A 27,717-nucleotide genomic window follows, 5' to 3' on the forward strand; every position below is an offset into this window, starting at 1 on the left:
ATGTCAGCTCCATTCCTCTCCATCCATTGCCTATCAAAATGAGTTGAAATTATGCAACTATTTACCAACTAATTCACCTCTAGTGATTTGGGCAAGACAACCACTAGGCTGGTTTTCTCTTCTTCACACACCCTGACATTCAGGATGATGATCAGTCACCACCCAGTACTTTCTTTTTCCTAAGTATCATTCCTCTGCTTCTCCAGATTTGTTCCTCTATATTTTCCCTTGCTATGGCTTTTATACTTATGGATGAGATAATACTCTATGGGGAAAAACACACAACTCAAGGCTGGAGCTGGAGGATAAGGAAAACTGATTCTTTTACCCGATCTTTCTGAATACAAAGCTTTTCATGGAAGCTCAGCAGAGAGCACAGCAATAAAGATGGGACTGTGCAGATTTTTCAGCCTAGGACATGTATTCCAGGAGTAAAGGAAAGGAAAAGCAATGGATCTGCTTCATATCTAACCCACTGACATCTCTGGTCTCCACTTAAGCAGACAGATTTCTCTTCACTAAAACAATGGGTAAGTCAGGCATGCTGCTTGTGTGGGTGTTTATGTGGAACTTTCTTTTCCTTAAGAGACCAGAACTGCTGTTATGAGCAGAAAAGTTTCGTATTACATAACTAAAATAAATAAATAAATAACCTCTGTAAGACTTCAGAGAAATGCTACTTGAAGACATATGACTATGGTAGCCCTTCTCACCTACTAGAACGAGCCTCCTCCACCTAAGTGACAGTGAGGCTGTCTTTCTGAGCACTGTTCTAAGTGAGTTATAGATCAGTTTGGAGAAGCAGATGATTGAGCCCTGAATTCTGGATCATGGCAAGCGTGCAAGTGAAGTGGAAGAACATCTGCATAGATGTAAACTGCGCTACAGACTTCTACTATTTTCAGCTACACACAAAAAAAAAGGTTTATGTAAATTAAAAGCAGTATTTAAGAATAATTCTAGTTCTGTTTCTATGACTACCTTTAACATGATAGAATAAAGAAAGATGCAACACCCCAAATTCCACATTTATGCAAGATTTAAGCAACATGACCAGCAAATTTAGAGTATGCAGAGGTCATCATACTGGGTAATTTTTTCTTTCATACAAGTAATCATCAGATCCAGATTTACCTGTATCTAATTTCCAAGTATCTATTTATCCTGATTTGTATTGTAAGTCAGTAAAAAAAATGTAAAGCACAACAATAAATGAGGAAAAATTAATAACTTGATCAGGCTGCTAAGCCACAAGTGAAATACTTTAGTCTACCCACTTTTTACTGGACTGTTCTTTGAATATAAATACTAATGTAAACTCAGGGAAAAACTGCCTATAAATAGAATTATGCTGACTACTCACTGGGTGTAAGAAATTAAAGACAGAACTGTTTTAAAGAGAAGCATGCTTTAAATAAGAGAATACTATATTCCACTCAGACAACCTACTGTGAGGAGCACTGCAAACTGTCTCTTCCTGATCTGTCAAGGAGAAAGCTGTATTTTGTCATGTTTCATTAAAAATTAGGCCTTTAAAACAGTATTCAGATAATAACAACAATGGACCCATTATAAATGTGCTTGAAAGACAAGAAAGTTGACTATTTCAACGTGTATGTCATAAACCACATTTTATCCTGTAATGCACTTAAACAAAGAGAACCAAAACACAGCTGACTTAAATTGCAAACACACTTGCAATAACTGAACAGGTTATTTTACTAACTAGATGAAAAGATACTGTAAAGCATCCTACATTGAGCTTCTGCTGCTTTGAAAATTAACTTGCAAATTGTGAAATGCTGAAAGTGTACGGCTCTTGTTTTGCCAGGATGCTAATACACAATAATAAATAACTGCAATGGCATTCTCCTGTTGTTAGAAATCCTTCGACTCAAGAATTCCTTTTGACTGGAGTCAAAACAGGCTTAGTGTTCACAATGTTAACTATTATGAATAACAGACAGAGACAAATTGTGCTGCCCATTCAAGGTATTTGTTCTGAAGGAATTGTAAGAAATATTGTGACCGCACTATGTCAGTCTATTCTTTGTTACTGACCACACGTGTACGATAATACAATTTCTAAGTCATCTCAATTAGCTTCTCTTTCAGGCACAGAACATCTTTATCTGCGGTTTCCTTCACATGATACACTTTATATGCAGATCTGATAAACTCACCAATTTAGAAATTGTACAGAACAAGTCTCGGCAGATTAGAAAACTTATTCTTTCTACTCTGGAACACCGCAGTGATTTTTAGAAATAAGAGAATTAAGTCGGAGATGAACAGAAACGCTTACATCACTGTGTTTCTTTGTTTACTTTCTGTATTGACAAAGCAAGAAAGTTCTACTAATGCTGCAGATGAGAGGAAATGAAACAAATCACTGTATTAGTGCTCTTTCATCATGGTAAGGTTAACACTGAAACAAGAGTTTATAATAACATGCAGATTCAGTATTTCACTGTTTTGATATGGAAAGTTGGTTTGGCATAAATACTCTCAGATCAAAAGCAAAGTACACTTCAGCAAATTCTGAAGAAAGACAGTGTGTTTCATGTGACAGATCACAGAAGTTATTCTAATACGAATTTTGATATTTACTCAGGCCAGCAACACTTGTTTTCTTGAATTGCAGTCTCCTTTAAAACATGTATAAAGCTGTATTTAAGATTAAAAGTACCACTAAGCAAAATTTGCTAAGCTAACAGTAATTCAGGGGTCGATTCCCACAGCTGTTCAATAAACATTATGCCATACCCCTATCTTGTTGATGTCAAAGGAACTGGTGTGTTTTTTTGTAAACTCAGTTCATTAAGGAGAGAAATGAGCAGTATGTTGTGTGCATGAGCACTGTGCCACCTTTTAGTTGTGTTTGGTTAATAAAGTAATAGGATTAGTCCATTAAAATTTTACCGTTACATTGCTCTTCATCATACCATCATCTTTCAGTATGTATTCAGCTATTTGCTGAATGACTTTTCTTATAAAGTGCCCCAATATATAACTTCTTTCTGGAGTGCAAGCCAAAATTAGGACATCATGAAAACATCTGTATAGATGTTAACAAAGACTCAAACACTTCTGGCAGACAGCCTATGGAACAACTGAATATAAATGATCATATTTAAACAGAAAATTAGCGCGATCCAGATGATACTTGTGCATGTGTGCGTGCTGGCTGATACAGAAGGAAGGCAGAAAACAAAGAGTAAGCAGGAGCCTCAGTGTGAAAGATGGTATATCGAGCGTTTGCAGAATGAGAAATGAAATTCTGAAGGCAAATTGATTTTGGAGGCTGAGGAGAAAGACTAGATTCTACGGTTCTGTGATAAATACACATAACAGGAAATGATATCTTGAATGAAGAGCAGTGATTTGCCTTTTCAGGAAATAGTCTCAGTTTGTGACTACTAGGAGTATATATTGAACAAGATAACCAATAAGTAAGTATTTCCTAACCATAGCCAACTTTGAGAACATTATCAGTGACAAAACTGGAAAAATAAAGGCAGGTAAACTTAACAGGAAACAACCTATGTTGCTTTTTTTGGAAGTGAAGATTTACAAAACCCAACAAATATTTTTTAAAGACTAAATATGTAACACTAACTGGATTTGCTTCAACTTTCCCTTCAATCCCCCCCCCAAATATTAATATGATCAGAAAACAGTTTTATTATTCACTACATAACTGTCAGGAATCACTGGACTACTTTCATATTATTTTTTTCTGGACAACGGGAAATGCGAAATACAGAACAGTATATTTTGAGCCTCAAGGTCATCGAATCTTTGTAGAAGCCTGGATGACAATTTGACCTATTCTTCAAACTCTATTTCCTAAAACATTGAATCACTTGATCTAGTCGTCAGAAAAACTGTAATTCTAACAGAGGAATAAATGCCAAGAAAAACATAGAATAATATTTAAATTATTCTTAAGAGGTTTTAGAAATAATAACTAAATGATTAGTCCAGATTTCTCAGTGAGGACTGGAGATCTCTATTGCTGTATACTGTCCCTACCTTAAAAAGCATAATTACTATGGTTAGGAATCAAAAAGTATCCTAAAAATCCTTGCTTCAAAATAATGGAAATGTACTGCCATTCACCATTCATGTGTCTGTCTTCACAGACCAGACAAAAAGGTCATATATTTAAAAAATATATCTATCTTCTTTCTCAGCCAAACAATCCATCATTAAGTGACACAGCTACAGAAAGTAAGAGAACATACAGGTCTAGACTATCTTTTAGGCTTATTTTTTATGTTGCAGATCTTTGTTATGCCTGATTTTTTATTGTTTTATTGAAGAAATAAAACTTACAAACTAACAGTGTGTATATGTCTGTATGGCTGTATATAACTGCACATATGTTTGTCCATGAGTCCCATTAACAATGTTTGAGATTATTCATCCAATTTCAGGTGACTGCAAACAAGAAGTAAAGATCTATTACATTCCTACTAGTCTTATGAAGACAGGCTGTCCTACTAATAATAACTCCAATTTAGGAATAAGATACTCAATCCTGTTAAACATTACATTCCACAAAATCACAGACCTTGAGACAGAGTTCTTTGAAAAACAAGATTTATAATTACTCTGCATGGGAACTGGTTGGTAGCACCCCAAGAGACAAACAGGAAATACAGACTAGTTAAGTAGACGGTAAGATGGACTGAAAACTGGCTGAACTGCTAGGCTCAAAGGGTTGTGGTCCATGGTGAAAAGTTCAGTGGGAGGCCAGTCACTAGTGGAGTACCCCAGGAATAGATACCAGGGCCAATACTGTTTAATATCTTCATTAATGACCTAGATGATGGGGCAGAGTGTACCCTCAGCAAGTTTGCTGATGATACAAAACCGGGAAGAGTGGCTGATACACCAGGTGGTTGCGCTGCCATTCAGAGGGACCTCAACAGGCTGGAGAAATGGGCAGGGAGGAACTTCATGAAGTTCAACAACAGTTTAACCCTTCCTGTGGAGGAATAATCCCATGCACCAGCACAGCCTGGGGGATGACTGGCTGGAAAGCAGCTTTGCAGAGGAGGACCTGGTGGACAAGAAGTTCAACCAGCAATGTACCCTTGCAGCAGAGGAGTCCATCCTGGGTGGCATTAGGCAGAAAACTGCAAGCAGGTCAAGGAAGGTGATCCTTCCTCTCTACTCAGTGCTGGTTGGCCCACATCTGGAGTGCTGTGTCCAGGTCTGGGCTCCCCAGTACAAGAAAGACATGGACATACTGGAACAAGTCCAGCAAAGGGCCACTAAGATGATTAAGGGACTGGAGCATCTGACATTCCAGGAGAGACTGAAAGAGCTGGGACTGTTTAACTGGAGAAGAGGAGGCTCAGGGGGATCTTATCATTGTGTATAAATACCTGACAAGAGAGTGCAGAGAAGATCGAGCCAAACTATTCTCAGTGGTATCTAGTGAATGAAAAAGAGGCAATGGGCACAAATTGAAATATGAGAAATTCCATTTAAATATGAGAAAAAAATTTTTTACTGTAATGGTGATTGAATATTGGAACAGATTGCCCAGAGAGGCTGTGAGTTCTCTGTCCTTGAAGTCATTCAAGAGCTGAATGGACAAGGTCCTGAGCAAACTGCTCTAGCTGATTCTGCTTTGAGCAGGGGAAGTTGGATTAGATGATCTCACAGGATCACAGAATGGTTGAGGTTGGAAGGGATCTCTGGAGATCACCTAGTCCAACACCCCTGCTCAAGCAGGGTCACCTAGAGCAAGATTGCGTCCAGATGGGTTTTGAATATCTCCAAGGAAGGAGACTCCACAACCTCTCTGGGCAACCTGTTCCAGTGCTCAGTTACCCTCACACTAAAGAGGTTTTTCCTCATGTTCAGATGGAACTTCCTGTGTTTCAGTTTGTGCCTGTTGACTTCCGTCCTATCGCTGGGCACCACTCAGAAGAGTCTGGCCCCATACTCTTTACACGCTCCCTTCAGATATTTAAATACATTGATAAGATCCGCCCCTCAGCCTTCTCTTCTCCAGGCTGAAGAGTCCCAGCTCTCTCAGCCTTTCCTCATATGAGAGATGCTCCAGTCCCTTAATCATCTTCGTGGTCCTTTGCTGGACTCGCTCCAGTAGCTCTGTGTCTCTCTTGTATTGGGGAGCCCAGAACTGGACACGGTACTCCAGATGTGGCCTCGCCAGGGCTGAGTACAGGGGGAGGGATCACCTCCCTCGACCTGCTGGCAACACTCTTCCTAATGCAACCCAGGATACCATTGGCCTTCTCGGCCACAAGGGCACATTGCTGGCTCATGGTCAGCCTGCAGTCCACCAGGACCCCCAGGTTCTTCTCTGCAGAGCTGCTTTCTAGCAGGTCAGCCCCCAGCCTGTACTGGTGCATGGAGTTATTCCTCCCCAGGTCCAGGACTCTGCAGTTCCCTTTGCTGAACTTCATGAAGTTCCTCCCTGCCCATTTCTCCAGCCTGTTGAGGTCCTGCTGCATGGCAGCACAGCCCTGGTGTATCAGCCACTCCTCCCAGTTTTGGATCATCAGCAAACTTGCTGAGGGTGCACTCTGTGAGTGCCCATCTCCAGAGGTCCCTTCCAACCTCAACAATTCTATGATTCTATATAAATAAATATTTTAGTAAAGTTAACAACTCCAAACAAAAGAAAATTTTTAACTGAGCTTTCTGGCAGTGCACTGCTAGAAACCTGCAAACAAGTCAATAATCAATAATAACTTCATTACCGATAAAAAATGTGTGGTTTGGCCCAGACAGTCCAGAGCTGCTTTATAATGAAGAGCAATTGATCTCTGTGCTACTGTAAGTACTGTCCAAAAATGCCTAGATAACAAAGCTGCTAACTGCTACTTCTGTGCACATTGAGGACTTAACACATCAAACTAAATTTGCCTGATGGCAATAATTTTCTTTAGAAAACATATTGTCTAAATTAGAAATGATTCCTCCAATGAGGAAGAAAACAAATTTATGATATAATTATACATTATGTTTCCCTTTAGACTTTAAAACATTGTCCTTCTCCACGATCAATGCAGAGGAAATCTCCAGAGCATAATGCCTTCCTGAACTTACTGGCATATTATGAAATAACATAATGGCTGTATCTAACTGACAGAGGCAGGATATTCCTTGTATGTGGGAAAGACATCGGAATAGACTCATGCTTTCACTTTTTCAGCCTTACCTTCCCCTCTCACCTTCCTCTGTTTTTATATTCCAGGAAACAAATACATGGAACAGTTTTTTGTCTTCTGGAAGAGGCAAGCTGCAATTACACTATCATGCAGTGCAGGAGCCTAAGTGATGGAACTGACTTACTCAAACTAACTCTTGTAAGCCTGAGAAAAAACAGGATATCATTTGTTCTTAAGCCTGTAGTCTCCCAAAATGAATTAGGTTTGCCACAGTTCAAGATGTAGTACCAAAGAACAAGCAGCCAACAAGTTCTCCATTAAACTGTCTGTATGTCTTTCTTAATTCCTCATGAGTAAAGCATTTGGGAAAGACTAGGTTGAAGACAGTGTGAAGATGGAGTAAATAAAATAACCATGAGCAGCTATCCTCTAAACTATGTGCACAATGACATTAAACTGTTTTAAATGCAACTGTCATTTCTGCTTGCTTTCCTGATACTTTGGCTGTCAGAGCAAAATGATTTTCATCATTTGTAAACTAAACCTCATGGAATGAAAAACTATGTAAAAAGTGGAGTTTAATGAAGCAAGCTACATATATAAAAGGAAAATATATCTTTAAGAGAAGCAGAGAATTACTGTCCTTGGTAAAAAAAATTAGTAAGACCAATGCAAAATTATTTTTGAAACTGAAACTTCAGTAAGAGCTCCAGCAACTACAAACTTTTCGCATGGGAGGGGGTCAAAAAGACAGACAGAAGATTGAGAATTTATCAGTAAAGAAACAAGAGAACTACCATTGGAAACGTGGAATATAAATAAGAGAAGTTATTAGGCATCTGACCTGTTTTTATATTCTTCCATAGGCATTCCATTGGACAACCTTAGACAGCACAGTGAGCTAGATGAACTTTTCTTCCTATGTACCGTTATTTTATGTTCTTATGGACAGTCTGAGTAAACCATTAGCCATAATGGAATTAGCAAGAGGACACAAAAACTTCAGTATTCACATTCTTAATGAAAAATGAAGAAACCTTGACTTCCCAGACGTGTCAAGTTGTCATTTTCAGAGCTTTTCATTCAATACAAAACAGCTCATACTTTACATTTGTCAGTGAAACCTGAATATCCAAACTTAGACATTTGTTTCTGCCCTTGTGGACTGAAAAGCCCAAAATAAGGCTGTCACATCTGCAACTCTGGTTTTGGAAGCATAATTGCAACCTTCAGTTGAGAAGTGTCCTGTTATAAAACAGGAAAATAAAAACTGATAATAAACAACATAACTCTTTTTCAAGAAACTGTCCAAGCTATTCACTATATTTTCATCTATATTTTTCATCAGTTTTTGTGACAGACTAACAACTACACTATTTAAATGTACCTTAAAAAACAGAATCTGCTATTATTAATTAAACATGCCATAAAGCACTACCTGGGCTATTTGCAATATTAAATTGCGATCAGTGATCTACGTTTTCCCTTGGATCTCTTCATCACGGAACTGCATCTATCTATTACCTAAAAAAAGACAGTTCTAACTCTGCAGAGACTTGACAACAAAATGAAACATACTGTACAAAGCCAGAGGCAATAATGGAAATAGTGAGACAGTGCATGTTATGGTTATTTAAATATTGCACTTTATTTTGCTAACTCTGAAACTTACTGGTTTAACACACATTATACCAATCTATCACCAAGATGAGAAAGTGGTTTAGACAACTCTAAGCACCTTCATACCTCAGACCTCACTGATCTTTGCAAAGCTGGGGTCATCATTAAGACATACATTTTTAGTAGTACTTAACTAAGCTAGCTAGACCAGAGCTCTTGCAGCTATGCCTACCAACTATGATCCACTTACTGGAAAAATACACCTTAATGAAAAATCAACATAAATAACTGTCTTAACAGTGTTTTTCCTATTGGAACAGCAAGTTAAGTTCAACATTTACTCCAGCAATCAGGGAAGATCTAAGAATTTACTTACGCTAAAAAATTTAATAATAGCTTAATTTCAATACGAGCATTTGAAAAGCAACTTTGTCAAATGTTTTGGGAAAATCCAAGCAGACTGAAACTCCTTCGTCTACATGCTTCTTGACTTCAAAGAACTCCAAGAGAGTAATGAGCCATTCACTTTATAAAAGCTGTATTGACTTTTCCTCCATATATTTATCCATGTTTCCACTAATTTTATTCTTCAAAACAGTTTCTACCATTTTTCACAGTACAGATGTCAGGCTGTTTGATTTGTAAGTTCTTGATTTCTCTTAGAAACCTTTTAAAACACTGGCACCACATTAACAACTTTGATAGCCAGTTGTAAGTGAGAGGATACACACAACAGTTAGTAGCTTGGCTTTATCAGTCCTCAAGATCTTTTAGAACTCCTGAATGAATATCACCTCTTTCTGGTAATTTACTCCTTCATCATTTTATCTTTTCATTCATAATTTTTTCTATCAGCATTTCAATTAAACATGGATTTTCCTGTGAGTCATTCATGAAGAAGAGTTTCATATAAAACCCTCCCTTAATCCTCCACAGACACAGAGCTGCAAAAACTCATTTAGCTTTTCTGCTATGATTTTCTTTTTCCTGAGGTTTTATTTATTTATTTTATACTTCAATCAGATAGTGGTCCTGCACAACCTTTGACAGGCTTCCCCTTTTCAGTATGTTCAGAAAAGAATTTATTGTTGTTCTATGTCTGTGCAGGTTCTTCCTGAAATTCTTTGTGGTTGACCATGCTGTATTTTTATATTTAACCACGTCATAATTAAATGTCTATCCTACCTTACTCATTTTCACATGACTTCAGCTTTTTGGAGGATGCCTTCTTCTTTCAAACAGTACCTCCTCCCTTCTGTCCCCCTTAAGTGTTTTTTGATAGGTGGTATATACTTCAAGGCCCCTGCATGGTACCTTTAAAATCTGTTCTTTTGGCTACCCTTTTTAGCTTCTTATTAAAACAAGTTTCTTTATTTTATGTAGTTATGTTCTTTAATTAAGTAAGAAAGCAGGGCATAATGGCTTTTCAAAATTCTGTGCAAAGCTTGAATTCTTTCCTGTATAAGCCAGATGACGCTAAGAGTTAAACTGCAACATGGAGCACCCATGGAGGTGGGCTCCAGAATAGGTGAACTCAGGAATAACATTCTGAACCAACTGGAGAAATCGGAACACTGCTTTCACAGTCTATGCCAATGCCAATCACATATCCCTCAGAAAAGATGCCAGGCAGAAAATCTGGACTTTCTTTAGGTGTGCAAAGCAGACAGTGGTCAGATGATATCAGGTGCTTTAAAAACACATGAGATCCAAAGGCTGGGTTCAATTAGAGTAGACTGGTGACCATCCTGGACTCAGCCTTCTCTGTAACAATCAGAAATTGAAAATTGAGAACAAAAGAAAGTCATGCAAGAGCTAAAGCAGCCCATATACTCACTCCTCCTTAGCAGACAAGCTGGTAATTTCCAGTGCCGGATCAAGTATTTTTTTGTTAGCCCAGAAGTATGCAACTTCAAGGACATTCTGTGGAACAAAGGCTTCTTAACCTGCCTAAAAATTCTGGCACATTATAGTGCCTGAGATGAATTGGAAAAATCTCACTCTACATGTTCTCTCAAAATACAATTCTATAACACTGAAACCTCTCTTAGTGTATCTGCAAAGTAACCATAACCAACTACCTGTATCAGCAAAGTAACCATAACCAACTACCTGTATCAGCAACAAGGTAACCAATACAGATTTTATAAGCTAAGCATAACTCAAAACAGATCTGCTAATCTTGCTTTTTAGGCCCTGTGAAAGAAGCAACAGATGTATTTTTAACTTCCTTCAGCACTATGAGCTTCAGTCCAAGATGTCTGATAGAAAAGCACATGCCCTACCCAATTCATCTATATGGAAATCAAGATGAGTTTTAAAGGTAAAGAACATCTGGGGTACTGAGCAGTAGCTGAAGTAAGAGAGGACTATTAATAATCTTGCCAAAATCTTGATGATCAGGGTTTTTTAGACTTTTAATGAGGTCTACTAGTACCAGTTCAGTCTAACTCTTCAAGGTTTAGTGTCAAACTATCCACTTTCCAACAAGATGGACACATCCCAAGCTCAAGATACAGGCTATCATATTTAGTTGATGTCAGTGGCCAAATTTGCAATTGCCTAACATGAAAAGTTAACTTCAATATGATTGCATATGCAGTATGTGTATAAATTGAGTGAGCAGCTGAAATGAGTCAACAATCAACTAGATAACCTGATTTAAGCTTACTATAGAACTACTTATTACAAGTCAAATGGTAAATTCAGCTTTACTGGTGTTGGTGTCTTTTTAATATCTATTGTTTTCATCACCTCACAACCCCAACCACATTATACACATTCTCATTAAATTAAAACTAGTCGTGTCCTTGATCCTACCCCCAGGGCATGTGTACAAACTCTATCCATTTTATTTGACTGTATTTGAATCAAATAAAGACCTCTTATACTATAGTCTGGATACATTTTGCATTGTAACATAAACTCAAAAAAATTATTTTTTAAAAAAAGGACAAACACAAACTGTGATCAAATGGATCTTGCCGTACTTTTTAACTGATATTTAATCACACAACCCTAATTATTGTAGCAGCATTATTTTATCTTCTTTCACACAGGAACAGTTCTGTGTTTTCTGTTTAATTTTACTCTTATAAGTAAACACCTGCTTGCAAAATTCAGAAAACCTCATCGTCATTAGATAGGACACCTCATCCTCCACTAAGGGCTGAGAGAGAGAGATAAGTTCTCAGCAATATGTAGCTTCCTTTGTATGATCCTCTAGCATATGTTTTGAAGTGCTGTTATATTCATCACTGAATAATGCTGCAGACTTGGGACGGGATAAATAATTTTTTCCTCTTGCCACAGGACAACTTTCTAAGGTTTGCCTACGATTTATCCTAAAGGGCATAAGACATTAAAAAAACATGCAATGGTGTGGAAGAGGCACTTGCCTTAACTCCAAGCTTCTGTCTGCAGCACTGATCAGTGATGGGTGTGATGACACCAACAGAGTGCACCAACAGTAGTATCACATAAAGGAAGCTGAAGTTCATGAACAGGAGGGAAAATAAAACATTGTTAAAAAGTGAAAAAAAGTTAGGGTGAAAGAATACTCAGGAGTATGGAGTAGCTAGAGAAAAATAAGCAACTTAAATGTCAGCCTTTCCCAAAACTTCCTCATTACATTTGTTTTTCATTATTCTGAAAAGGTCCAACTCCTATAGCATGGATAAAAGCAAAAGATCTTTTAGTTTCCTGGGCAAAATTCCAGTTGCGATAATGATGATGGCAAACTACTCATTAACCTCAAAGATGTAATATTTTTACCTGTGAATACTACTACTGCTTTCAGCTCCTCCATTAATGTGGTAGTGAATGTTGACAATTAAAAAACATTTTTTGTGCTATTTGTCTACAGCAAGTGTAAAAAAAGTATCTAGTGATATTCTGATTAGCTTACAATGACTTGACTCATTCTTTCTTTAAAAAACATATATGCCTGTGTTATACTAGAAATATTTTCACCTTACCATGTTTCCCTGCAGTATTGTACTCCTTTGTAATCATTACAATACAGACTGACTCCCCCACTGAAAGGTCTTACACCCTTTCTCACTTTATTGAGCAAATATGAGTCCTCTTATCACTCTCAATGTAAACATATTCTACTGAATAATTACATACCTTGACTTACTACTACTTTACATGCCTATTGTCATTTTATAAAAAGGAGAGTATTTCTGACAACTAACTAACTTCATTTGGCCAAAAATATCCTGACCTTGAAACAAGTACTTTGAGAACATCCTTAAGTGTGTCATATTCAGAATGCACACAAAATAAAGTAATAACACCCTGTGCATTTATGCTAATAACCAAGGCTTATTCAATAAACATCTAACATAATCTTTGTTATTATAATGATTTCACAGTTATAGTACATGACAGATTGGAAGAACATTGCTCAAACACATTTCTGACCTATTCTGAGTCCAAATAAACATCAAATAAGACAAGTATATAATCATCATTTTGAAAGTATGTCTACCCTATCTTAATCCTCGATCAGGCATCTAGATATTAAGCCGAAGTTTACACCCACCTGGTAATTTATCATGCCAAAAAATCCCTAGACAAACACTTGAGACATAGTGTGTCATTTTTGAGGGCTCCCTATATTAATTTCCCCCAAACACAGAAAAAAAATACTATCTAAGATAGTATCAGACTCTAAACATCTGCCACTATAGCAAATTTCAATATATAACCTAAAAAGCTTCCTGGCTCTATGCCACCTTGAGGAAAGGATGATATGTATGTGTCTCCCATTGTTTCTCCATGTGTTCTCAGAAACAAGAGCTACCAGTATGGCTCCCATGGCTGACTACATTTTCCAGTATTCCCTACTGATTTTATTTGCTGAAACCCTGTCAAACTGGACAGAGCACTGGTATGACAGAGGTTTCTGAAATTGAAAGGCATCTCATTTGTTTTCATGTCATTATATAAATACTCCATTATTTTTAAATACATAATGAAGCATAGATTTCTAAAGCATGCAAATATTCAAATCATACACAGACTACCAGATTGGGGGTGGGGAGGCAGAGGTACGTGAGAGACAAAGAGCAAACCAAATTTGGATTGTGAAGATCTCTGGAGGCAGGAGTCATCTCTATCAAAAAAACATACAAACAAAAAATTTAATCCAGACTTATAGAAAGATTTTGAATATTTGGAAAAGCTGAATAACTAAAAAGCAGCCTCACCACATCAGAACAAACTGCAAGCAGAGACACTGCCCCTCAACAACACAGAACTTCATTATATTTGTTATATGTGCAATCCCAACAATCAAGACTGTCTGTATCCTCGGTATACTGATACCGCATAAGCTATCACTAAGCGGATATAGCAATATCATCTTGTTACTGTGCTACCATTTCAATCAAATTCTGTGGTATTTACATAATTCAGCTACATGAGCTCTACCTAAACTGCTGATTATCAATGAGTGCTTTTTGGACCCTGGGAGAGCATCATTCTAATGCTTCTTTTTCTTTAGGAAACAACTTAATAGATATATATAAAATTAAGTTACTGGTTTCATTTTTTTACCTTCCTTTTTATTTTTTTCTTTAAATAGCAAGGACCATTTTTAAAACAGTGACTTGATCCTGTCAGTGGCTTCTCATTTTAGCATACAAAACTAATGCAACAGTACCCTAGAAATGTTTACTTATTGTCTGATGATGTACGAAATTAAAGCAATTATTAAATAAATAAATAAAAGATCAACTACTTTGTGCCAGATACTTCAGCTGAAGTAAGGAGGACATTTCAAATCACACTCATCTGCTGGATCTTTTTTCCATACTTTATATTTCTGCAAGACTGATATAATTCAGTATATCTCAGTTTATTAGTTCTTCTTTCCCTCCTGCAAACTGTTTAATTTCTAGTTTCTAAAGACACCGTTTATCTATTTACTGAAGTATAAGGGCTGGAGTGAACATGACAGCTGATTACAGATGCAAAAAAGCCTAATTAAATGAGAGCTATATGAAGGATAATAGCAAACAAACATGAAAAAGCATGTGCAGACTTCAACACTCCAACCTGCTTGTAAAACTACAGTTCCTAAAAACAGTTCCTGACATTTTTCTGCTCTATGATATGAATCAAAGCCAAAAGAAATGAGCATCCATAAACTGAAAAATGTAAAGCAGAAAATGAATGTGAGAGGTTTATAGCTATGCAAAAAGTTTCAAGTTACTGCAAAACAGGTAAATTAGTATGTCCTCTTCCTGTGACATCCTCTTGATTATAACTGCGTTGCCTTCTCAAGTGTACAAACACTTACATATTTGCATGCAGTATATTAATCTCTACATTTTACCCAATATGAAAACACTATCAGTTGCTGTACATTCATGGGAATGACTTTCAAGTGCATGTAATGATGCATGAAATAGGAAGTCACAGGTTAAAATGACCTTTCAGAATAGGCATGGCAGAATAGGCATATATTATAAAAAGAAAGTCTTTTAAATAGCATATAAAATAACCACAAAGGACTACTCACCATGTCATATGCTGTTACAATCTTTTTCAAGACCTCTGGAACAATCCCTTGGAGCTCCATAGCTGGATACTGATCATTAAGATTCAGTACTATCAAGGGTGTATTATCAGGCCCAACCAAGCGTGTAGACACTGCCAAAATGCACTGCATAAGATTTGCTACAGGAGAGAGGCCACATAATTCTTTGAATGAAACTACTGCATTCTGTAAAAAGGAAAGAAAGAGTTTCCTTTACAGTTAACCATGAATTTTAATTTCCCATTCTTTCAGGTTAAGATACTCATATTTTACTGTTACAGTTGAGCTATAATGTGGAATTATTATAGCTTCTCCTTGAAGAATTGGCAAGTTTGCCAAAGCAACCAGCATTACACATATTTTTGCCATATTTTACCAGAAATGTAAAAAGTTCAGAGTTCAACACTTGCTGCAGAAAAATTCTATTTAGGAGGAGAAGGTCTGATAAATATCACTACTGAAATTAACCATGGAAATAAATGAATTCTAAAACCTTCCTGTTTATATATTTTGAAAAATTCTAAAAGATATTTCAAAGCAATTATTAAAATGTCATCAAAAGTAAGAAAATTTTAGGTGCTGAATGTCCCAAATAATCAAAGTGAAGGGGAAGGAGAATTCAGCCCATTTGTAACTTTAAACATACCTGAACTACTGTCCAGACGTGCTGTGGATCTGCTGGCTCCCATTTGGTGTGACTGACAAACCCAGCACTCCATTACTGATGTCGCTCCTATCACAGAATCACACTTACGTGAATTTTTAAGGTACTTTAATATTAATACCAATTTCGTACCTTTCCCTATAATTTATTATACTTTTTTTAATGCAATATGGTAGCATATAAAACAAGACATTTAAACTTAAAGAAAATTTCCAGTATAATAAATATAATGTGACTCCAAGTAGCCACTGAAATTCCATGATGGGAATGTTCTCACCACTGTAATGAATTTAGGATTTTTGTACCAAGTGGGAGCTGGTGATCTCTGGCAGGTCTGGAGTTTGTGTTCCTGTAAGAAACAAAGACAAAAAAATGGTGTATTTAAGTTACAAATGTGCTCAGTGCTCCTCTCTCTTCTGTCTTACCCGAGCAGGGTATGTGACAAGTATTTAGGACATAGATTTTCATTTTTACCAATTTCCATCTTTCTGGCATGGTAAGGCTTATTTTTGGACAAGGGTTCTTACAGAGACATAATGCAGCCTTAGTGCAAACAGGAATCAAAGATAAAGTATTTTGTTCTCTTTTCACTAGATAAAATACACAAAACTGACTTCAAAATATCCACATATAGCATATTCATGCAAAGCCATTTGAATACCTAAGTTATTTCCACAGTCACTTACACTGTACTTTAATAAATGTTTAAGAGTCCAGGAAAATGAAACTACCTCTAGTAAGTGGACCAATCCTTAATGACACAATAATTATGTAGCTGAGAAGACAGACATTGGGAATTTTCTTCAAACTGATTTTGCTTATGATAGACATTATGGGTAAGCCATTATGAACAGCAGTTTTACAGAGAGGTAAACCAGGCCCCAGGGAATGCATGTGTGAACTAATGGCAGATAGAACAAAACTACGGGTATAACTCATACCTTCGGATTTCCAACCCTGTATCCAGAGTCACAACGTTGTCAAGCAATTTAAACATGCAATATCACATCCAGTTTAATCATTGATGTTATACTTTTATCAGTGACGAACATACAGTAAGTCATGATGTCAGCTTCTGTCATGGTAATGTACTTTATAGCAGTGACCAAAGAAAAAAGACTGTAAATACACAGCTTTAGAGAAAACACTGAACTCACTGCTGTGAACTCCCTTATTTCTCTTCTTCCATCCCATGTTTTAAAAAATCTTTGCTCCTTCTGTCTTGTGGTGACATTATGTATTTTTGTATCATAAAAATTATAACAATTTATAATGTAAAGGTTCTGTGACTAAGAAATTAAACAAATTTTAATTAGTATATATTTTGACTAGTTCGCTTATTTTTATCAGTTGGAATCACTTAGTTATACACAGTCTAAATTGTGTACATTATATAACCTGCCAGTAAAGTTCTACAAAATTAATATTCCCTCATGTACATAAAATATCTTCTTGGTAGCATTTTGATATATGAAAATGATGAACTTTGTTGACAGCATGTCTTTCAAACTCACAGAACAAAATACATAAAAGGAAACGCCTTCCAGTATCTCACGTCTACAGAAATCATAATGTAGCATGTTTTAAATTCTATTGATTCCTGAAAAAAACACAGTGCACACAACAAAGAGTTTAAAGTACATACAAACATTGTCCATTTTCACTGTTTCCCTAAATCCTAGATCCAGCTCCTCCTTGAAAGATATCCTAAAAATACAGCACTTTATATTACAGAATTCTAGCTTTCAATAGATTAATTACGGATAAAGTTCATTCGATATCTAGACTCTAATGCAAATCACTTTTACCAGTCAAAATATCATCCCCATTTTTTTAATAATCTTTTAGTGTAATAATTTTATATACCAAATAGAATGGAAGAGGTTCGCAATGCTTTATTAATTTCTTCTTTTATAAGGAAAAAATTAGTTTTGAAAATGTACTACTATTAAAATCTCTTTAATATAATATTATTCATGATTAAAATTTATCTACACTGATGTGCCTTCAAAATCCACAATCAAGCCTCAAACATTTCTTTTAACCAGTTTCCCCTTAAAGTTACATAAAAGTAAGATGATTTAATAACTCACTTCTTTTGAAACGACTATGCTGAATTTTATTTATCACTGCTAGAATGCTATTAAAAGTTTTAGGAAATTAAAAGCTTTATGAAATAAAATATAACTTTACAGCACTTTTCACTCTAATCTAGATCTGAAAGGGTTTATTTACCTGGAATCTTTATTAGAACCTCCAAAAAATGAATTTCCAAGTGAGATCTCTTGAGTTCAACAAAAACAAGCACCTCAGCCTGTATTTCTTCCTGAAATTTAATTTATTTATTTTAAGTGACCTTAAAGGTAAGGTAGTTTCATCCCATCTTAAGTTAATGACACCTTAGCCCTAACTCCATGTATTTCTAACATCCTGCTGCTAGGAAGAATACTGGAAAGCAAATGATCTCTCTGAAAGTATTGTCTTGTATTGGGAATGAATTAAAAATAAAACTTCAATGAAACGATGAAGAACATACTTTTATGTATAAGGAGTTTTTAAATATGCGTTGTTTTTTTATCAACAGTGTCTTCCTCCTGCATTTCTATCTAACTTTCTAAGATTAAAATATAGCCATACTTCCTTCCAATGTCAAAGACATACTCCTTCACTGACATAGTTAGACATGTATCTAACACTACATTAAGACATTTCTTCATAGACATGATTAACATGCTTGACTTCTAGCACTAGAGTCGTATGCCCAGTTCACATTCAACCATGTATATACACCAAAAGTTACCTCAATAGATGGTATCACCTAAAAGATTGCTCTACTACAATCAGTTCTTAAAGCTGTCCAGCATTACAATTGATTAACGTAACTTATAAAATGCATTAAGACTCTAAACAACATATATGTGCATCATAATACAAAACTACATAAAAGGATTGATAAATTCACCATAAAAACTGTACCTGCATATTTTCTCTCAAATCTGTGGCATCCCGTACAGGTTGGAGAGCATTCTTGAATACTTCATCTATCGTTTTAATCCATAATGTTCTCATAGAGGCATATTCCCTTGATTTCTTGCCCTTCCTCACAGAGAGGCCCCGTTTATGAGGTTTCCCACCACCCCTTCGATTAGTAATGGCCACATGCACAAATAGGGAAGCATGTGCTAAAATTTCTCCAGTTAAAGACTGCAGAGGAACATGTCGATAACCAGTCTGTAGACATTCAAAGGGAATAGTGTATTGCCCAATAAATTCATCCCCAATATAATCATCATCCAGTACTACAAAACGCACCATAGCTAGTTCCGGTAGATTTATTTGGAATTCAAAACTTTCATCAAAAATTGGATTATCTCCATTCTGATGCATAGTTTTTGTCCTTTGTTCTGCACAGTCAGCAGGGATTCCATGTATTTCTACATAGACATAAGGATCCACAACATCACCTTTGGCACCTGATCCTTTGGGTTTAGGGAAGTTCTGCCCACTAATAATTTTAATATGAAGCAGCTGAGGCGAAACTCCAGGCACGGTGTCTTTTGTATTTGCACTAAAGAAGGATACTTCTTCTCTCATGATAGCAGGACGAAGGACATAGCCACAGTTTCCATTTTGTCGAAACCAACCAATGTTAAGATCCATCATTAAGCCAGGTGTTTGAAAGTTCATTGCTACTATCTGACAACCACACTTCCAAAAATCCTGGGGATTCATATTACTAGAGTCAATCCTCATAGGGCTGGGAAAAACTCTGGCAAGAAAACGTTTGTTATAATTTACAAAGTCTCCTGGGTTTTCATTGGCATATTTACTAGCAAGCACTTCATTAAATGAGCATACTTCCCAATACTTCTGGAGTTGAAATGAAACTTGAAACTCTTTGAACTGAACTGATTTACATATGCTTACCAGCTCAGACAGTTCTTTGCAGAGCTGGAATCGTTTCCCTGTCATAGAGTTTTGTTGTTCTACACCCTCTTTCCCCACTCTCTGTGACATTTCCGCTCCTTCGTCTTCATCTGTAACATCTCCCTCTAGTCCAGAGCAATTAGAAGAAAGCTTCTTTGCTTTAATCAGTATTTTGCCTTTAAGTGATTCAGGTGATGGAAGATAAGACTCTTCTATGTTTGGAGACTGCGTATGTAGTTTGTCCCCCAGAATTTTCTTCATGTGTTGAACCATCACTTTCTGCTGCTTAATAGAACAATGATTTTCTAAACATAAAATAAGAGGGTATTCTGAAGCAAAAAATGCATACTTGTTAATAATGTCAATCACACTGCGGAAGACAATCTGTGATGTCATTGTATGTCCTGTGTAAATCACAGGCTCATTGTCTGGACCATCCCATACATCCAGTTCAACACTTCGACAACCCATTTTAAGGGCACGAATATAACCTGTGATGTCAGATGGCCCTCGAAACTGATCTTCTATCAAGTATGTATTATGAGATGAATTTATAAAATAATGAGATAAAGGTTGTTTCATATCTTGACAAACTTTTTTGTGTTCTGGATCAAATATGTGGCAGTCTGGTGAAGTAAGGTAATTAGTAAACCCATCTATAGAAAGCCAACCCTTCTCCTGGCCATCTTTGGCTGGTTCATATTTCTGAATAATTTCAAGGCTTATTTCTTCTGTGACATGTGCCATACCCTGTTCTGCTTCTAAAAACATCATAAGGTCCTTGGTATCTAGGAATTCTTTATTGCTTGAAAACTGAACCAACAGGAAGTAGATTTCAGGTCGGGTGCAAAGCTCATGAAAAACCTCAATAAACTCTTCCTTTGTTACTTCTGTACCAGTTTTTTCCTTGGATCTGTGTAACTCCTTGAATTTCAGTTCAATTCTATTTGTTTTTAAACCAGGATTTAAGTCTTTTATAAACTGTACAGCATTACACAGGGGTATATGTCCCAAATTATCTACATCTGATTCACTGAACATTTGTGAAACCCATGAAGTCCGCATATTATCTTGACTACTTTCTATCATATCTAGAGTATGTTTTCCATAAGAAATCAGGTATCTTAAGCCAGTAACCCAAACATTTGCAATGTCTGCTGAGTTAGCAACAAGATCTAGCGACTCATAGTTGTCTCCATAAATAATTGAAAATGCACAGTCTTCTGATATCTGGTCATATATTCCATTGCTGCGAAAAATATCTGTATTTTTTCCTGTTCTTACTTCTTTGATTGATTTAATGTCAATCTTTGCTTTTTCAGAATCCTTTTTTGAAGGTTCCCAACGCAGAGACTGCATATCTGCATCTAAAAGAAAGTATCGGTGATACACTCTAGAGTTGGATCGAATCTTTTTGAGCTCAGAGCCTTCAACCATTGCATTTATACAGTCACTTGCACTGCTGATCTTTTTCTCAGTTGGCATACTGCTAAATGACACAGTCTTTTTCCGTTCTCGCTTTTGTTTCGTACCGTCCTGGTAAGTAACGGGAAAAAAAAAAGAAAAGAAGTGTCAGTATGATTTTGTTCAACTTTGAAATAGTTTTCAACTTATGGCTGAAAGTTCAAAAAAGGGAGTTCAAAAGATTCTAACGTATGCACGATGATCAGTAAGACTGAAGTTTTGACATCACAAATGGAAATAGTGATCTAATAATGGTTTACTAACCATTCTTTCCTATGTAAGTAATGTTTCAAATTTTTTTTAACATTTTGTATGAACATAAAAGTAAACAAAGCAAGTTTTAACTGTTAATGAAATAATAATGTTGTATGAATGCACTTTATTTTCTTAGTAATAACCTTACAGCCAAAATAACAGCAAATAAGTGTTCCTCTGAGTCCACCTATAGTCCTACAGTTATCTGCTGAATTTTGTTGGTACAGAATACAACACTTCAATACCATGCTGACAGAAACCTTAGGAATACCAGAGAAACATCAATACACAATTAACTACATAAAATCTATAGGTCCAAATCCAAGCATACTGACATAACAGCACTTATTATGCATAGCTAGCTCCCTTCTCTACTGCACCCATCCACCTCCTTCCCACATACTGTTCAGAGCATCACTACATTCACCACACCCCCACACTGGAAAAATTTCCACGCTAGTCTTACCAAGCTACACTGAAACACAACTGAATGGACTGGAGCAGATAATCCATTCTATATTCTGAATTTCAGGAAACATGACAGTGAGTTCAGAGGGAACAGTTTGAGAGGATTAAAGTTTAACTGGTTTCAGAAAAGCTGCATATCATTAGAAGGAACTTAAATGGAAAACTGCAAGGCTCAGTCAGGAAGGAGAGCAAAAGTAATTCAGCTTAGTTCTTAAAACAATAAAATAACCCAAAGTTCTTGGTTTGCTAGAGAAGGCTTTGGTAGAAAACTGGGTATATAAGCCATTGAACAAAAACTGTACATTAGAAAAGAGACAATAATGTCATTTAGCTAGCTCCTTTTGCTGTTTGTATTCATTCAAAAAAATGAAAACAAGTCACTGTTTTCAAGTATATTCAAGTACATTCAAGTATAACCAACTTCATGAGAAACAACTGAATTTAAGAAAGCTATGTTCATTTTCATTGTCTGCATTTTTGAAATTAAAAACATTATACATTTGGTTTTTTTAAAGGGTCACGTGTCTTGAGAAGAAACTTCAGCTGACTCCTAGTCCAAAAGAATGCTTCTTATGAAATAATCTTTTTATTTTCAATATCCTGTTTAGAAATGTTCTTCACCTTATATTCCTGAAGTGCTCAAAAAACTATTTTTTCCAGATTTGTACAAAATGACTCTAACAGTTTTCCACTGAAAGTATGTTCCAGTGCAAATCATCATTACTTACATGGTGGGAAAGGGAGGAAAGAAAACTCCACTACTGTAATGCTGAACAGGTATTTAAACAATACCAGGGCATACCTTTAATTCCTCTGAATTAAAAATACAAAATTCTGTTTTTATAATGTAATACATAAGCATCCTATTAAGAAAAGATTTCACTGAAAAGAATCATCAGTACAATAAGTATATGTAGTATTTGCAGTTCCATTTTGGGGAAAATTATCAATCATATGATTCCTGCGCCTTTCATGACAGCAGAATATGCTTTTGGCAAGTTCTCAAGAAAAAATAATTCCATAGAAGGCTGTTTTGTTTCTAACTCCAGATCAAACAACTGCAATCGATATTTCATGGAGCTGTCTCTTGGAATCTAGTTACATGTTGTTTGGGTGTGAGGACTGCTTTTAGACAACAGCACAGATTTTGTTAATTTCAAAAAATCATTTACAAATGTGATTTTAGTTTACAAAGATTTTTTGTTTTATTTTAAACCTGGTTTCTTGTCTGTTTACCTATCTACATCTCTTAACTTGCAAGAGTGGCAAAAGACAGCCCCACAGAAACAAGCAATGAGGTTCCCATCCAGTATTTCAGGCCTTCGAATGAAGTGTGCTGAAATTGAAACAGCTTAATGCTCCAGATTTCTCAGTCACCAATCTAGGAAAGGAATATGGTCTTTGAAATCTTCAATGGGAGACAGATGACAGACAACCTCCTAGTATCAGAACCGTCAAGGCCAGGGAAGCAATACCTTGACTGACCACGATCAGTATTTTCAAAATAGAAGGAAGGTCTATGCTCTTCTCTCTGATCAGGACCATATCTGTTTAAAGATATCAAATGGCAAGGGAGAAGAAAAATCTGCCATTTCTTGATGCCATCTGATGCAAATAGGTCCCTCTCAAGACAATGCCATTCCCCAAAATAGCTTCCTAAAGACTGAATTGGAGTTTGCACTTGTGGATTAGAGGAATAATGCAATCTACCATCTGCCAGACTGTTTTGCTTGTCTGTCAGATGAATTCAAAGCCAGTTCAACAGTCTTCTGCAACTCTGCAAGGCACGTGAATGTCTCAACTATTCGCTTTTTCATGTAAAGCTTGCTGGCAGTGCTGACATTACTATTTGAATGTGATGATCCTGAAGACAAAATACTCTACAGATCTTCTTACAGCTCTGAGTTTCAGGAGACTGATTATAAGCTTTTGCTTCTCCAGAGATCAATGACCCTGAGCTACCAGACTGCTTGTGTGAGTCCCCATCCCGACTGACATGTCTGTCAGAACAGAATACAGAATCTGTGTAAATAAAAGAACTGAAAGGATGTTTTCTCAAAGACACTGGCTGGAATCACCTCCCAAATAAGTAACTCTGACCAAAAAAGAAATTCTCACTCATAAGCTGAAAATCAAATTGGTTAGGATATGCATTACTATATAAAGCAAGGCTTGTAAGCCTCAAAAATACAGTCAGGCACAGAGACAGAGGAATATATGTACTGCTATATGACCTAGACAACTTCACCCTGAACTTCATCCTGGGGTGGCATTCATGAACTGGATCAGGTCTCTCACAGCCTTAAGTCCATCCTAAGTCAAAAAGGCTGACAGACCAGAGAACCGTATTTATCTGAAAGAACACAGGAGTGACTTCTGGGCATTCACCATGAGACTTACAGTACTCTTAGTGTTGTTCAAGATGCTTGAAGTGAGACTGGCTCTACAGTGTGGAGGCTTAATGCCGTCCCTTGTGAAAACTACGATATTTGAAATGAAACAACTTTCAGAGTCATTCTAGGATCTCTCACACAGTGAAGACCATATAAATCTTTAGATTATAAAAGGTAGTAACATCATAAAGCAGGACTCTAACTAAAGACTGCATATCCTTCATACGGCTTTAACATTGAAATCAGAAGGACTAACCTCATCAACACAGTCCTTAAAACCATGCCTGGCACATCCAATGTCCCCTGCAAAGAGTTCTGAGAAACAGACCAACCTATGAGTAAAAATGTTGTGAAATATTTGCTGGTATCTGTTATAAGCAACAATGCACAGAGCTTAGTTCATCCAGGAGTTTGTACCAACTCAAATATCTTGTAGTTTAAAAAGTAGAAAAAATCCCAGCTGACATCTACTGCACCTAGAGAGGGAGACAACTGAAAAAAAGGCAAGCACAGAAGAGTACACAAGAGTCTCTCCATGGCATCTTGGTATGTCTATATACAGTTAGATCTATTTAAAGGCAAACCCACAAATATTTAACGCAATATTTGAAGACATTCAATTTCTAAATGCATTCTAATAAAAATACTATTATATCAGTAATTTTTTAATAACGTTTCAGCTGTGGTTTTAGAGATACAAATACAGACATAGATAAGTGAATCAGTTACAAATAAAACTCAGCACCATATTATTCTTATATTTATATACATCTCCACAGCAAAACTATTTAGGGTTTTCTCTGAAAAAAATCTTTAAGTGATGTAGCAATAATAAGTAGGACCACTTATTTTTCCAAACAAAAAAATCAAATTCATTAGTAGGTACAGTTGCCAACTCATTCCAGAACATAATATGGAGCATTATAAAAGAAACTAAGGAAGATTTTGTGTGAGAAAGTTGGTAGAAGAAAGAAAGCAAAACAGCAGATAATTAAAATTGGCAACTTTAGATCTTTGTACACAATATTTAACACTCATTTCAAAATTTACTAAAGTTATGTACAGTTAAAGGGAGAGAGAGATCTGTATTTTCTCACTCCAGATGTGAAATACTTATTACAATTACTTATGCAAAGATAAGTTTATCTTGTTCAAGTCTATGGGACTGTTATATATTTTTATCTCATATTAACACTCACATGATATAGTGGGCCAATAACACTGCCCTGAAAATATTTCATCTACTATCTGAAGTACCAACTATATCTACAAATATTTACATAAAGAGGATGTAGAAAAAAAGAGATTTTAATTTAAAATTACAGTTAAACTGTTTTGGTTCCAAATTACAGTGTTCTTCATTATTGGTTTGACATTCTGGCTCTGCTGATGGCAATGAGGTTAGCATGGCATTCTCTTTTCAAAATGAAAAGTATACACAATCAGTCCTTCCTTTTAGTGATGATTATGTACCTAAAAACACAGAAAATTCTGTTTGAAAATGATGAAGCTTAACATCACATATGTTCTGCCATACACATTAATGGAATGGGACTAAATGAAGCTGTAAATTAATTTTAACAGTGTATCAAAAAAGCACACAAAAACAAGTCAATGCATTCTTTTAAACTATATTTTAATTAAAAAATATGAAAGCAGCACACCTTCCAAATACACTGTTTGCATGCTGATACACACTGAAAGTTGATTCATCATGAGTTCTACAGTGTGAAGGACATCTTTGCTTAGTTTTGCTGAAACAACGCATCTATTTTGAGACACTAATTAAAACCTTTTTGGCATTTACCCACATATATGTAACTATACATAACTTCTGTGTACAGATATGTGCATGTAGATGTGTTTTATATGTTCCAGATATGAAATTTACAAAAACGCAATTTTAATAAACATGTGCTATGTCTTTTGATAGCCTTTTTCATATTTGATCACACAACCTGTGTTTTTAAGCTCTGGTTCACACCAGTAAGTTTAGAAATTTCTAAAAGTAAAAATAAAGGCTAAGATAAATTAGATAAGGATGGAAAGCCATACTCTAAATCCAAACTCAGCTGAGACCAGAATCTTTGATCAGGCTCTAGGAGATCTTCCCGTAAGTCCATAAGGCTACTGCATATTTAGTATTATTTTCAAGCTGCATCCCCAGAAAGACTCTGGTTTCCTCATTCCATTTTGCCTTAAGAAGAGAGAGAGCAATAGACTCAGCTGTAGGAAAGGGAAAGGCATTTCACCATTAGGAGCCACGTTCTTAACACCCAGGAGGCCAACATCCTTCATCTACCCTCTCTCTGCAAAATTTTTCTAGAATCAAGAACTCACAAAGCCGGCGAATCTGACAGTCACCACTCAGCCTCTCTTCTGTACAGTAGCATGTCCAAATATCTAAATTTCTCCTAGCAAGGGCCTTTTAAGTTGTGACTACTAGGAGATTCATATTAACACAGTGACCCAAATTCACTAAAAGGCATGTGCTATACAACTCTTTCTGGGAACACAGTTGTCTGAAGCTTAAAAAGCATGTGAAAATATAAAAAAGATTAAGCTCTCCCAGTAATCAGCAGTACAGCTGACAGAATACCAAGCACTTCATAAACGGCATATATTAAATCATATTATGTACAATTGCTTCTGAATTGAACTGTAGCTACCATTGAATGGCACACAGCATTAAACAGCTGTATTTAAGACAAAAGTAAAGAGTGTTCAACTGAAATAACAGCACTTTCAGGGAGACAAAACATCAGCCTCGAACCTTGAAAATACAGGACCTTCAACTGCCTGTGAACCGTTACATTTGAGCTCAGCATTTAAATATTTTTCCAAACTTGCATTCATGGCATACCCGCTGTTTGCAGGAGCCTTTTAAGAGAACCATATTTTTCCGCTGTTGTACCTAACAATGAGGGGGAAAGGAAAGAAAAATATGAAGATCAGCTGCACCAGTAACAACTTATTATTTTTTCCGTCACCTATTACTATACGAATTTTGTTATTAAAGAGATAAGGAAAGAGGGGCAAGTCTTGGTTCAATCCTTAGCCAATAAAAATGATCTATATTACTTCAAATCAGTTAACCATACAGTTCACAATACAGCTAAGCCAACAGCTCATCACCAATGAGCGGGGAAGCTTACAGCCCCCTCACTGTTATTATTCCCTCTTCAAACCCCAGCTCATTTTCCTTCCTGTCTCTCTCCCTCT

At 36.3% G+C, this 27,717-nt stretch overlaps 1 protein-coding gene across 8 annotated transcripts in view; it reads right to left on the reverse strand.

Annotated features, from left to right (window-relative positions):
• The window catches only part of PLCL2 (phospholipase C like 2), a 118,591-nt gene that overhangs the window by 26,974 nt on the left and 63,900 nt on the right, over positions 1–27,717 (reverse strand). For 5 of the 8 annotated variants that reach the window (XM_026103790.2, XM_064506229.1, XM_064506227.1 and 2 more), the window contains 2 exons: positions 18,965–21,451; positions 15,307–15,510 (listed from right to left, as the gene is read on the reverse strand). In XM_026103790.2, coding sequence (XP_025959575.1) covers positions 15,307–15,510; positions 18,965–21,451 — 2,691 coding nt within the window. Of the gene's footprint in view, positions 1–15,306; positions 15,511–15,970; positions 16,338–18,964; positions 21,452–27,717 lie in introns of those variants that run through there. The other 3 variants (XM_064506232.1, XM_064506233.1, XM_064506231.1) reach the window with 3 other exon arrangements.

The sequence above is a fragment of the Dromaius novaehollandiae genome, chromosome 2, assembly GCF_036370855.1.
Source record: "Dromaius novaehollandiae isolate bDroNov1 chromosome 2, bDroNov1.hap1, whole genome shotgun sequence".
NCBI lineage: Eukaryota > Metazoa > Chordata > Aves > Casuariiformes > Dromaiidae > Dromaius > Dromaius novaehollandiae.